Source organism: Hippopotamus amphibius, chromosome 2 (assembly GCF_030028045.1).
Source record: "Hippopotamus amphibius kiboko isolate mHipAmp2 chromosome 2, mHipAmp2.hap2, whole genome shotgun sequence".
Lineage (NCBI taxonomy): Eukaryota > Metazoa > Chordata > Mammalia > Artiodactyla > Hippopotamidae > Hippopotamus > Hippopotamus amphibius.
This window is the reverse complement of record NC_080187.1, coordinates 64,346,255-64,359,796: the sequence shown is the minus strand read 5'-3', so window position 1 is coordinate 64,359,796 and position 13,542 is coordinate 64,346,255. Positions and strand designations below refer to the sequence as shown.

The 13,542-nt window shown below is 36.8% G+C and overlaps 1 protein-coding gene across 1 annotated transcript in view; it reads left to right on the top strand.

The window, feature by feature from the left end:
- Positions 1 to 13,542, top strand: part of LOC130845896 (serine/threonine-protein kinase MRCK alpha-like) — a 40,979-nt gene that overhangs the window by 10,746 nt on the left and 16,691 nt on the right. Inside the window, exon 6 of the mRNA XM_057723731.1 lies at positions 11,751 to 11,861. Within this exon, the coding sequence (XP_057579714.1) occupies positions 11,751 to 11,861 (111 nt within the window). The remainder of the gene's footprint in view (positions 1 to 11,750; positions 11,862 to 13,542) is intronic.

Below are 13,542 nucleotides of genomic sequence, written 5' to 3'. Positions count from 1 at the left end.
CAAAAAGCAAACAGTGAGGTGACACAGAGGCAGGAGCAGCTACCATCTCTGGAGCTTGAGAAACAGAAGGAAGGGGTTGTGGTTTCAGAACCTGGAAGCTTAGGAAGTGGGACTGGTTCACACAGTGTAGCAGGAAACTGCAGACCAGGACCCACTGCTGCTAGAAGGAAGGGCTCTGTGGGCAATTACAGAGTCCTTGTGCACTAGACAAGAGGAAGCATCCGGGCTTTGGAGAGGTGATAAACACTGGCTCCTTGTCAGTGCTAATTTCTGGGACCCAAAGTAACACCCATGTCCACAAGTCATCTTGCAGCTGTATCATACAGGTGATAAATGAGATTTGGGGCTGGGACTGTCTCTCAGTGGACTCAGTGTGATCGTGATCTAACCTGTGGTTACTGAATATGTAATGGGAATAAGTATATTAAAAAACTGGTATGACGCATGCATGATCTCTGCAGCCTGGGGAATGAGGGAGGCCTGTTATGGTAGGAAGAGCCAAATGGAAGCCCTAAGACCTTCTCTCTGGCATAGTCTGATAGGCAGAATTCTTATTGACCTTTAGAAATAGTTTTTGCCTCCTGCTGTACATACCCTGTAAAATCTCCTCCCCTTGAGTGTGGGGAGAATCAGTGAAAATGATAGAATATCATTCTCATGATAAGGTTACTCATCCGTTGACTTTGAGTTCATGAAAAGGGAGACTATCCTAGGTGGACCAGACATAATCAGGTGAACTCTTTACAAGAAGGTTGAGTGTCAGAGAGATGCTGTTCTGTTGACCTTGAAAATGTAGCCCCTGTGAGTTTTATAGCTACAAGGAAATGAGTTCTCCTAATAGCCACCTGAAGTGGAAAGAGGACCCCAAATCTCAAATAGGACACCAGCCTTTTTGATACCTTGATTTCAGCCTTGTGAGACACTGAGTAGAGTACCCAGCCATGCCAAGCCCAGATTCCTGACATGCATAACTGTGAGATAATAAATGGGTATTGTTTCAGGGTGCCAAGTTTGATAAATTGTTACTCAGCAATAGAAAATTAAAGCAAATAGTAAAGTAAAAGCAATACCAATGTCCTGGGGGCAGTTGAAGTGCAAAGATTTGGAAAATGCAGGGCTGGTTGTCTTTTTCAATCTTCCTTTAATCACCTGTTTGCCTGTGCAGAAGCACATAAATGTTGGAGAATGTAGTAGTTGATTTAAGCTTAATCAAATGGTGACTATAATTGTAGCTTCTATCCCATATCTGGTATATTTATGGAAGAAAAATTTTAAGAAACTCTTGCACCTGGTTTATAGTTACCAATCTTACAAATGCTTTTGTTCCTTTTATACCAATGTGTAAGTTCTGTTTTGTGTACAAAATGATTTGGCTTCTTTTTTGGCTGATGATATTTGTAAGATAATAGTGATTTTCAGGCATATTGCTATTTCAGAGATGTTAAAATGTAAAAACAATGTGCATCTTAGAGTTTGTAAAATACAGTCAATGAGAAACTTGAAAATAACTTCAGGGAAGTGATAATAAAATGTGGTATGGCATATTTAAAAAAAGAATCAGTGGACATAACTGGCAGCAAATAAAGACAGCAGAAGGGAGAATTTGTGAATTAAAAGACAAACCAGAATAAGATTGGAGAGAGAAAATAGAAGATACAGCAGAGAGAATAAAAAAAAATTGTAGGAATTAAGTGAGAAGTTTTAACCAGCAGTTGGCCCAGGTCCTGAAAGGTGAGTAGAGAGAGCAGAGCAATAGTTAAAAATGTAATAGTGGAGACTTTTTCAGACTCAAGACTAGATCCACAGATGCAAAAAGCTTAGAAATCCCAAGCATGATAAAGGAGAATAGATTCACATCTAGATACATAGTAAAGCTGCAGAAAATGGTGAAGAACAAAATCTTTGAGTCATCCAGAGAAAAAATGTAGGTGACCTTAAAAATAATAGCAGGTGGAATGATAGCTGAATTCTTAACATTTTTTAAACAGAAGCTAGAAGAGGAAAAATATATTCAATGTACTATAAGAAAATAACTGTTAACCTATCTATCAAGAAATGAAGGTGAATTTCTTTTATTTACAGATAAATGAAAACTAAGAGAAGAAAATCTGTCAGCAGCAAAATCTCATTAAAGGAAATCCTAAAGAGTTTAGTGTAGGCAGAAAGAAACTGATCCCAAATGGTAGGTCTAAGATAGGAGAGGAAAAAAGAACAAAGAAAGTGGTAAATATATAAGCAAATGTACATTAGCATTGACTGAATAAAACAGTGATAATAATTTCCAGAGGATTAAAAAACAAAACAAGATGGACTTTAAAATGGAGATAACATTTAATTCTAAAGGGGGTAAATGAATAAGTATTCCAAGTTCCATGTATTGCTTAGGAGTAGGCTAAGGATTTGATCAAATTGAGATTTGTGGAGTTAACTGTGCATGCTTTAATTTCTAGGGAAACTTCAAATAGAATAGGAACAGTATTAATAAGTTCAAAGGGGAAAAACTAATTATAAGCATATTTAGCTAATCTAACATGACAAGGAAGGAGAGGAAAAGAAACAATGAATAGATGGGATAAATAGCACAAACCAAGATGATAGAAATAAATCTCAGTAAACTGGTAACTAAAATGATTCAAAGTGAAGAAAATTACTCCAGTGGAAAAATAAAGATTGTCAGAGTAGATAAAAATAAAATCTAATATGCATTGTTCATAAGGGAAACATCTGAAACAGAAGTATGTAGAAAGCTTTAATATCAGTTAAACATTAAAAGAAGTTACATAAATATCAGATAAAATAAAATCTAAAGCAAAAAAAATATTGTAGGTAAAGAAAATCAATTATATAATAAAGGTTACTTTTACCTGGAGGTCACACTAATCTTAAATATATATTGACCAAATACTATGGTCTAGATATAAATAATATGGAAATTGACAGAACTACAAGAAGAAATAGACAGACCAACAGCTATAGTGGAAGATCTGAACACACATTTCTCAGTAATTGACAGACAATATTTGAATAAAATGGCTAACAAAAGTGGACAAATATGGAAAAGTGGACATATATACAAGAGTTCAGATGTTGAATGCATTTTCTTTCTTTTTTTTATGGTTTTACTCTTTTATTGTAAATTGTAAGCTTCATCTTACAAAATTGTTCCCATCTAATAAGTTCTATTTGGTTTTTTTGTTATTTCCTATTTGTTTGCATTTAGTTTTAGCTGAGTCTTTGGGTTTTTTTGTTTGTTTGTTTGTTTAAGAACATTTATTGAGATACAAGTGACATATGATAAACTGCATATAATTAAAGTGTACAATTTGATATTTTTTTCTTATTAGTAATGTATATATGGCAATCCCAATCTCCCAATTCATCCCACTGCATTTTCTTTTTAAAATCACAAAAACATTAACAAAAGCAGATGGACCACAAACTAAGACTCAACAAATATCAATGGATTGGACTCATGGAGAGATATTCTCTGACCATGAGAAAGCTAAGTTATAAATAAATGTTTTTAAATATATGTTAAATTCCTAATGTAAATCAAGACATACCTTTTTAAGTAAACTATGAATCAAAGAAGAAATTCTAATGGGAATTAGAAAATACCCTAAGCATCCATTTTAAGAAGTTACAAAAAGAAGAGTGATTTAAACCCAAAGAAGGTGAAAAACAGTAGTAAAAAAAAATGATGTAAAAAAGTAAAATAAGATAGAATGGCACAGTAAAGCCAGTAGTTTCAACCTTGATGAAACTAATAAAAGTGACAAAAGTTTGGCATGGTTCATTATGAAGCAAACAAACAAAAAAGGCATATAAAACCAATATGAAAAATGATAAAAGAGACATTATATCTGGGGCAGATAGTTAAAGATAATAAGGTGCATAACTTTAGAATATTTCAAAATATGAAAAAAAAGTCAATATATAAAAAAAGGACAAATTGTTAGAAAGTATCACTTACCATAATCAACTCAAGAAAAAATGGAGAAAAGCTTATATTCTTATAATCATAGAGAAATTGAATCTGTTTTTAAATATCTCCCTACACATAAAACTTCAGGCCAAAATAGCTCTATCAAACAGTCAAGACAAAATAATTCTAATTTGCACAAAATCTTCCAGAAATTAAGAAAAGAAGGAACACACTGGGATGGTTAATATTATGTGTTAAGTTGAGTAGGCCACAGAGTGCTCAGACATTTGGCCAAACATTTTTCTGGGTGTGTTTGTGAGTGTATTTTTGGATAAGATTAACTTAAATTGAGAGACTAAGTCAAGAAGATTGCTCTCCACAATATGGGTGGGCCTTGTCTAATCAGTTGAAGACATGACTAGATCACAATGAATAACCCTCCAGAGGGTTATAACCCCCCAGCTCTCTTAGTCAGAGAACACTTTTTCTGAACGACTGCTGATCTGGGACATCAGTCTTTTCCTGCCTCTGGATTTGAACTGGAACTTTGGCTCTTCTTAGGTCTCCTTGGGTCTCAAGCCTGCTGGCTTTTTGACTGGAACTTACATCATCAGCTCTCCTGGTTCCCAGTCCTTCAGAATTGACTGGAACTATATCATTGACTCTTGGGTCTCCAGCTTGTTGACTGCAGGTCTTGAGATTTCTAAGCCTGCATAATCATGTGAACCAATTCCTTGCAATAAATAAATATATATAATATGCATATAAATATATCATATTTATATAAGATAAAAACATATACATATAAACATACATAAGGATACATAAAAAGCTATAGATGTTATAAGGAATTGGCTCACATGATTATGGAACAAAACCAATAGGAGATATAGATACATAGATACGGATACTGATATAGATATCCTGGTGGTTCTGTTCCTCTGGAGAACCCTAAGACAGATTTTGGTGTTAAGAGGAGAAGTGCTACTGTAACAAATACCTAAAAATGTGGACGGCTTTGGAACTGGGTAAAGGATAGAGGATGTGAGAGTTTTGAGGTGCATGTTAGAAAAAGCCCAGCTTGCTGTGAAGGGACTGTTGGTAGAAATATGGACATTAAACGTGATTCTGCTGAGAGCTCAGAAAGAAAAAAGGGAGAGCTGGAGAGAAAGCCTCCATCTACTTAGAAAGTATATAAATAGTCATGAACAGAATGTTGGCACAGTGTAGATATTAAAGGCCATTCTGATGATATCTCAAACAGAAATGAGGAAGAGGTAATTGGAAATTGGAGGAAAGGTGATCCTTGTTAAAAAGTGGCAAAGCACTTGGCTGAAGCGTGTTCTAGTGTTTTGTGGAAGGTAGAACTTGCAAGCGATGAGATTGGACATTTAGCAAAAGAGATTTCTAAGCAAAGTATTGAAGGTGTGGCTTGGGTCCTCCTTAATGCTTAGAGTAAAATGCAAGAGCAGAGATATGAATTGAAGAAGGAATTATTAAGCAAAAAGGAATCAGAAATTAGAAACTTGGAAAACTCTCAATCTAGTTATATTGCAAAAAACAAGAGAGCTTGTTCTGAAGAGAACACTAAGGGTATGGCTGAACAACCACTTGATAACAAGATCGTGAGTGTGACTCATGGATCTTAATGAGTCATCTTGGCAGAGGCCAGGAATAGAGATGGTGTTAAACCAGCAGGGACTTTACTGCCAGTTTGATGTAAAGAGGACAGAGAAAGCCAGGCAGAATGAAGGAAGGCTTTCAGACTCTTGGGTTCTACAGAAGTAGACCTAGAACTATGTGGCTGTGAACTTGCACTATTCTTAAAGGAAAGGGAAGAGTGACCCTGAAGGCAATTCAGAGATCATAAGAGCTGCCGCTCCCATCATAGGCCCAGGAAAGAGACTATTTGAGCCTCAGTTTCAGAGGCAGAGCATCTGCAGAAAACCTTGTGGGCAGGTCCCACATGGCTGAAGAGGCAGGGTGAATCGGGGGTGAGGGTGTTGCTGCCACCTCAGTGGGCCAGGAAGATGGGACATTGAGGCAAAGAGGATTATTCTGGAGCCTGAAGATCTAATGGAGTCTGCCTTGTTATGTTTTGGACTTGCTTGGGGTCTGCCACCCTTTCCTTCTCTCCTGTTTCTCCCTTCTGGAGTAGGAATGTCTATCCTATGCCTGTCGCAACATTGTATTTTGGAAGCACATAATATATTTGGTTTCATAGGTTCACAGCTGGGAGAGGAATTGTGCCTCAGGATGAACTGTATCTTAAATTTCAAACCCACTTGATTTAGATGATATTTAGATGAGACTTTGGACTTCAGACACTAGGGGATGCTGCTGAAATGAGTTAAGACTTTGGGACTGATGTGCTGGAATGAATGTATTTTTTCATATGAGAAGGGGCAGAAAACTATGATGTGAATTTTGTCCCCTGCTAAACTCTCATATTGAAGCCCTGATCCCCAGTGTGACTGTATCTGGAGATAACATTTTTAGGAGGTAATTAGGGTTAAATGAGGTCATAGGGTGAGACCCTGGTCTGATAGTATTGGTGGCCTCGTCCATGTGAGGGCACAGTGAGGAGCTGGCTGTCTGCAAACTAGAAAGAAAATTCTCACCAGAAACCAACCATGCTGGCACTCTGATCTGCAACTTCCAGCCTCCAGAACTATGAGAAATAAATTCCTGTTGTTTAGTCACATAATCCATGGTATTTCATTTTGGCAGCTGTAGTTGACTGAGACACTCCCCAAATTATTTTATGTGGCTCATGTAACCTGATACCAAAACCTGATAAGGACAATATCAGAAGGGAAGATTATAGTCTAATCTTACTTGTGAACATACAGAATTCTTCTTTTGACATTAATGATTATTTTCTTGGTTTTATAACTGTTGTGAAAAATACAGGTTTTGTCTTAACTGAAAACACAACTTTAAATTTTAGCCACTGATTTAAACGATTATTGAGGGTAAGGCTAGGGTAACAATGCTCCTGTGGCTGTTAAAGATGAAGGTATACAATCCAGGATTTTGGCTGAAAATACAGAAGCATTCTTTGAACTGCAGTTTGAGTTTTAACAAGAACATGCATGGCTTCAGCTGTGCTGATAGCAATCGCATTCCTTGGAACACTTGAAAGACTATATACATTATTTTCAGTATATTTCATCATTGTTGCCCAATGATGGAAACATCTTCCTAAAACACATACCAAATGTGACCTTTTGTACACTCTTAGCTATGCAATGGGAATGCCCAAGAAATGCTGAACATAATGAATTCTCTAGAAAAACATTGCTAGACAGAATCTAGTTATACATAAAAAGAATAACACAGAATGACCAATTTGGTGTTATCCCTGATACACAAAGTTTGACTTTAGAAAATGAATCAACATAACGTAGTACCAGATTAAAAATAAAAATCAATAAAAGCATAAGAACATCTGATAAAATTCAACATCCTTTTACGATACAAAAACAAAAGCAAAACAGCTCTTCCCAAGCTAGAAATAGAAAAGAAATTCCTTAATCTAATGGAAGGTATCAGTACCAGCAACAAAATTCATCGCAAACAGTGTAATTAATAGTGAAATACCGAAACTTTTCCATTTTTATATTTAGGAACCAGACAAAGATGTCTGCTATGACTATTTCTATTCATTATGAAATGGCAGGTCTTTTCAATAAATTATTAGAATTAATAAAAGAGTTTAGCAAAGTGGCTAACTACCATGTCAGTATACAAAAATCAATATACAGAGTACGAGTATATTGTATGTACAGAATATATTGACTACAGTGTCAATATACAGAAATAAATATATCTTCGATATACTCAAATCAAATGTATTTCTATATGAAGAAGAAATGTTAAATAATTATCTTTTCAAACACATCATTTACAATAGCATAAGAAAGTATTTAGAAACAAATCTAACAATAGCTAAAAGATCTCTAGGAAAAAATGTTATAAAATTTAAAGAGGGACATTTGAAAATGCCTAAATTAAATAGTAACACTATAATCCTCGATTGAAGGACTCAATATTATAAAGATATTAATTCTCCCTTAACTGATTGTATATCAGTTGAATCAAGATTCCATCAGGATTGAAGATTCAATATAATATATCAAGATTGAATATAATCTTGATAAAAATCCTAATTCTTTTCATTGCATTTGCAATTTATATGGAAACGCAAAAAGCCAATAAAGTAAAAATGCTTTTGGAAGAACAGATTGGCACTGTAAAATATCAATACATTATAATACAGTAATTAAAATAGTATGGTATTTGCAAAAGTATAGACGCATAGGCCAGTGGAACACAGCAGTTCCCAGAAAAATGTATTAGGAATACTTAATTTATTATAATGCTAGTAGTGTAGAACAGTGGGAAAAAGACCATTAAAACACAAGCCTTAGAGTGGAGATAAATTTTTGTAACACATAAAACCAACAAAGGCTCATATCCAGAATATGCACAGAGCCCTATAAGTCAATATGAAAAAGACAGTCAATCTGGTGGGAAAGTGGCAAGAAAATTAACAGGCTATTCATAAAAAAGGGAAATCCGAATAGACAATAAATGTATTAAAAGTCTAAACCTCAGGATATGCCACTAGTTAAAACAGTTAAAATAAAATACAAAAGCAAGTGTTGGTGAGTATTTGAAGCAATATGAACCTGCATATACTATAATTCCATTTCTAGAAATACATCCTATAGGAATGCTTGCACATTTTATGCCAGGAGATATGTAGAAGAATGTTTGTAACAGCTAAAATACAAATGTTCATCGAAGTGTGAAATGAATAAAGAAATTATGTTAATATAATGAAATACACTATAGCAATAAAAATGAATAAATTACAGTGACTTCCTAGGTGGTGTAAGTGTTAAGTTAAGAATCTGCCTGCCAGTGCAGCGGACGCAGGTTCAAGCCCTGCTCTGGGAAGATCCCACATGCCATGAAACAACTAAGTCCATGCATCACAGCTATTGAGCTTGTGCTCTAGAGCCCATGAGCCACAACTGTTGAGCCCATGTGCTGCAGCTACTGAAGCCCATGCACCTAGAGTCCATGCTCTGCAACAAGAGAAGCCACTGCAATGAGGAGCCTGCGCACCACAATGAAAAGTAGCCCCCTTTCGCTGCAACTAGAGAAAGCCCGTGTGCAGCAACAAAGACCCAATGCAGCCAGTAAACAAATAAATAAATATATAAAAAAAGAATAAATTACAGTTAGGCGCAACACCATGAATAAGTCTCATCACCATAATTTGAGTGAAAAAAAGCCAGGCACAAAAGAGAACACACTATGAGCAAAATTAAACAATGATTTTGTATTAGTCTCAGCCTATTGGTAGTGATGCTCTTGGCTAGGAATGCCCAGGCACTCTCCTGGGCCATAGTACTTGAAGTGAGTCCCACAGACGTTCCTGTCCACCACCATAGGGGTCACTGTTGTGGCTGGACCCAGCCTTGTGGTTCTTATTATGATAGCAGGATGTGCTTCTGTGAAAGCCCTCAGGGAACTTTGAGGAACATTGTTAATCACTCACAGGTCCTGGAGGGTGCATGGCACACCCAAGGGCCACACAACAAGGTGGCAGGTAGAGAGAATGGGAGAGAAAGTGGACCCAGGGTTCTGATTTTATTAGGGTGGAGGGTGGGCTGTTTCAGCTTTCAGAGTTTCACTCTTTATTGCCTAATTTAAAGCTTAAGAGCAGGATTCAGGGCATGGGAGGGGATAAAGGGGTTGCGCAAGTGGTCAGTTACCTAGGTTACTCAGAGCTGTTTGAAAGGAAACTTCATGGGTTGGGGTCACTTAACTTCTTATCTGGTTGTTATGCTGATAGCTGTGTCATACAGCTGGCAAGATGTTTACTGAAAACGGATGTCTTTTGAAATGGATGCCCCAGCACTCAAGTTTAATGTCAGGCACTTAACACTGCAATAGTGTTTTAGGGATGCATACTTAAGGTACTAAATGCAAATTGGTGAACAAAGGTAGTTTCCTTTGGGGAAGGCAGGCAGTTGTGACTGGGACACTAGAGGGGCTTCTTCTCTTGCCATCATCGGTACTTTCGTGGTTGTTTGCATAATAATAATTAACATTATAGATTTGATTTATGCCCTTTTCTGTGTGGTTGCTACTCACACTGAAAAACCAGTTTGCAAAAAAATAAAATAAAAATAAAAATAATTTTTTTTAAAGTTGAGAGAGGTGATATAAACGTACTAGCTGGTGAAGTAGAAGGTAGTGCGTGTGAAGGATGTGGCTGTGGTCTGAGGTTGGGAGGGTGGCGTGTAGAGACAGCAGCTGATGGAGGTGGGAGGATTTGAGTGTCAGTTTGTGCCAGGCATCGTGATAAGAGCTGCACACGCACGGTGGGTGAGGACTCTGCCCCAGAGAAGCTCATGGCCCTACCGGGGAACACGTCTATTAGCAGTGACAGACAAGTATTGCTGGTTTTAAAGTTCCAGCCTTGTGTTAGGCTCAACTATTTTGTTGGGAGTCTTGTTGATCTCTGAAGTATTAGCCACATAGGAAATGGTACCAGGAATCAACCCCAAAAGCAGACTTTTAAAATCTCCACACCAAAAAAAAAAAAAAAAAAAAAAAAATCAAATATTTTACGAATAGTAAATCATATTTCACAACAGTGGCCACATGAATTAACAATGGAAGATAGTGTCTCCAACCAGAGAAAATGGACTGGGCATTTGGGGGTTTAAGCCACATGTCTGATGTCTCCTTGAACTGAAAACAAGCTTAAGAAATAATTTCCTAAAGAAAGCTTTTTGCTTTGCGCATTGTCAGTTATTTCTCTTCCTTACTATTTGGCCTTATTCTGTAAAGAGAATTTGTTCTGTTAGCCCAAAACGTGCTCATACAAACCCACATGGCTTTTCAAGAGTCTAAGACTAAGTTGTGCTCGGGGCTATGCTAGCCTTTCTCTAATCTCTCCAGCCTTCATGGCCTTAAATTCCCTGTGTCTGGTGATAAGAATGTCTTCCCTCCTCCAGGTGCAGGGAGGGTACCTTTCCCAGGGGAGATTTACATCTTGTCTTCAGTAGGACAAAGGAGGGTCAGTGTCCCTGCATGGCTGATTCTCAAGTACTTTAATTCAAGTAATCAATATGCCAAAGTGGCATATTTTGGGGTGATGTATTCCGAGCGTCTTTCCTAGGTACCCTCAGGGATAGAATTGTTATCTTTAGTTCCTAGTTCATTTCTCTAATACCCACCGTGGATGGAATCTGCCTGCTCATTTTTTTTTTCTCTCTCAAACATTTTATTTAAATCAGTTTATTTTGTTCAGATAGCAAGGGGGTCCATAGTTCAGAATGGCAAGGAGATGAGTATTTGGGGGGCTGGTCAAGGGATAGATAAACTGCAAAGGCCAAGTCATGACGGGTTTTATGCGACATACTATGGACTTTTTTTTGTTTGTTTGTTTGTTTGTTTAAAACACACCTGAATTTATTTCTCAGTTCTATGGTTTACTAAGTAATTCTGCTTTTTTTTTTTTTTTTAATGTCGCGGTACTTCCACAGGGAATGGAATGATGGTTGTAAACAGCACATGCTGAAGAGAATTGCTTAGAGGCGCAGGTGCGGGCAGCTGCGTCCACTACTGAAGCATTATGGCTATGGTTTTGTATTTTGACATATTTCTAACACAAATACTAAAATTATAGTTTTGTCACCCATTATTGGGAAGTATTGTAATGTTGACAACTTCCGTTAAGAGTCCTGAATTCTATACAGTGATCTCTTGAATTTTTGTTTTCCCTAACGTGTTTTTCTAGGCTGATCCAGTTGAGAACAAGTTTGAACAGAATCTAAAGATCAAGTTTTACATCAGTTCCGGATCCACATCTCCGTCCTCCTACAGTGGAGACGAAGCAGACCCAGTGAAGGTGCCTCTCTGGGGTAGCTGTGCTTCAGAACGTTTCTCTTGCAACAAAGGGAGCCTTAATCCCATTCAGAACCAGTGCCATTTCTCTTCTAATCAGATGCATTGCTTAGTTAGGAACAGTCTATAGAGAATACTGTTTAACTGATAACACAGGAAGATTTGAGACTCAAATGAGAAAACTGCTCCTGAAAAACCAGTGAAAGAAGACAAAATTCTACCTTCACTTGAACGAATAAGTTAATGATGGGGTCTATGAATCAAGGATTTAAAAGAGCAGAGAGCACAGTTAGGTGAATGGTCAGTAAAACTTGTGGTGCAAACCATGACGGGACATGGTCTGGCAGGGACAATTCTCTCATCATTTGCTTTGCTTTAATTAACATTACGGAGTCATGCTATAACAGGAATATTTTACATAATCATATCATAACATCGAGTGTGGTGTTAGGTAAGGCATAAAAATACATTTGCTGAACAGACTCACAGACTTGGAAAACAAAGCTATGGTTACCAAATGGGAAATATGCAGGGGTGGGATAAACTAGGAGTTTGGGATTAACAAATATACACTATTATATATAAAATAGATAATCAACAAGGACCTACTGTATAGCACAAGGACTTCTACTCAACATTCTGTAATAACCTATATGGAAAAAATATCTGAGAAAGAATGGATATGTGTATATGCATAAATGAATCACTTTGCTGTACACCTGAAACTAACACAACATTGTAAATCTACTGTACCCTAATATAAAATTAAAACCAAAACAAATGAAAAATACAGATAGCCCTCAGAGGACATCCATCACACAAAAACCCACAAACAAAAGCAAAACAAAAAATATATTTGCAATTGCACTTACTAAAATTAAAGACAGTTTCATATCTTCTCCATAATGGCACATAAAACAACTCTTTATTGGTCCTTCAGATTAATCAGAGAGCATAACTCTCTGCAGAAGAAAATATTTCCTCCAGAAGTCAGAGGGTTTGGTGTCTCCCAGCTCATATTCTCCCTCTTCAAAAATGCTATTTCCTTCCTTCTCTGCATCTTACTTACCCTGAGTAATCTGGGCAGGGCTGCTTTGCTGCCCGCTTTGGAATCCTGGAGACTGCGGGGAGTGTTCTCCTGGAGACAGGCGGTTTGGTTTGGAAAATTTCAGTGTGGTTTATAGCCGGGCCAGACGACTTTGTTTTCAAATTCCGCTCAGAGCCTCTAAAATTTTGAAAGCAATTTTATTTTATTGTTTTAAAATTTTAATAATAAAATATTTCCATCATGGAAGAAGGTACAAGAGGAATAATCTATTACAAGCCCATATACGTATTACCCACAAATTTAGCAAAACAGTTTGCCATTTTAGTTTCAGATAAAAAGAAAATTGAAATAATACTTAACAGTTGAGACCACCTAACTACATTCTTTTTCCTGGGAGCTGATCAGATATTCTGAAATGATGTGCGTTCTTCCATCCACCTTCTTATACCTTATAGGCATGTATCCTTCAAGTTCACAGGATTTCTTGGTCTGCTTCAAACACACAAATATTATCCCTATTGTTTTACAACTTACTATTTTCACACTATTCATGTCAAAACAGTTCATTCATCTTAACTGCTGTGTCATATTCCAGTATGTAAATATACTTGGATTTGCATAACCATGCTCCTTTTGA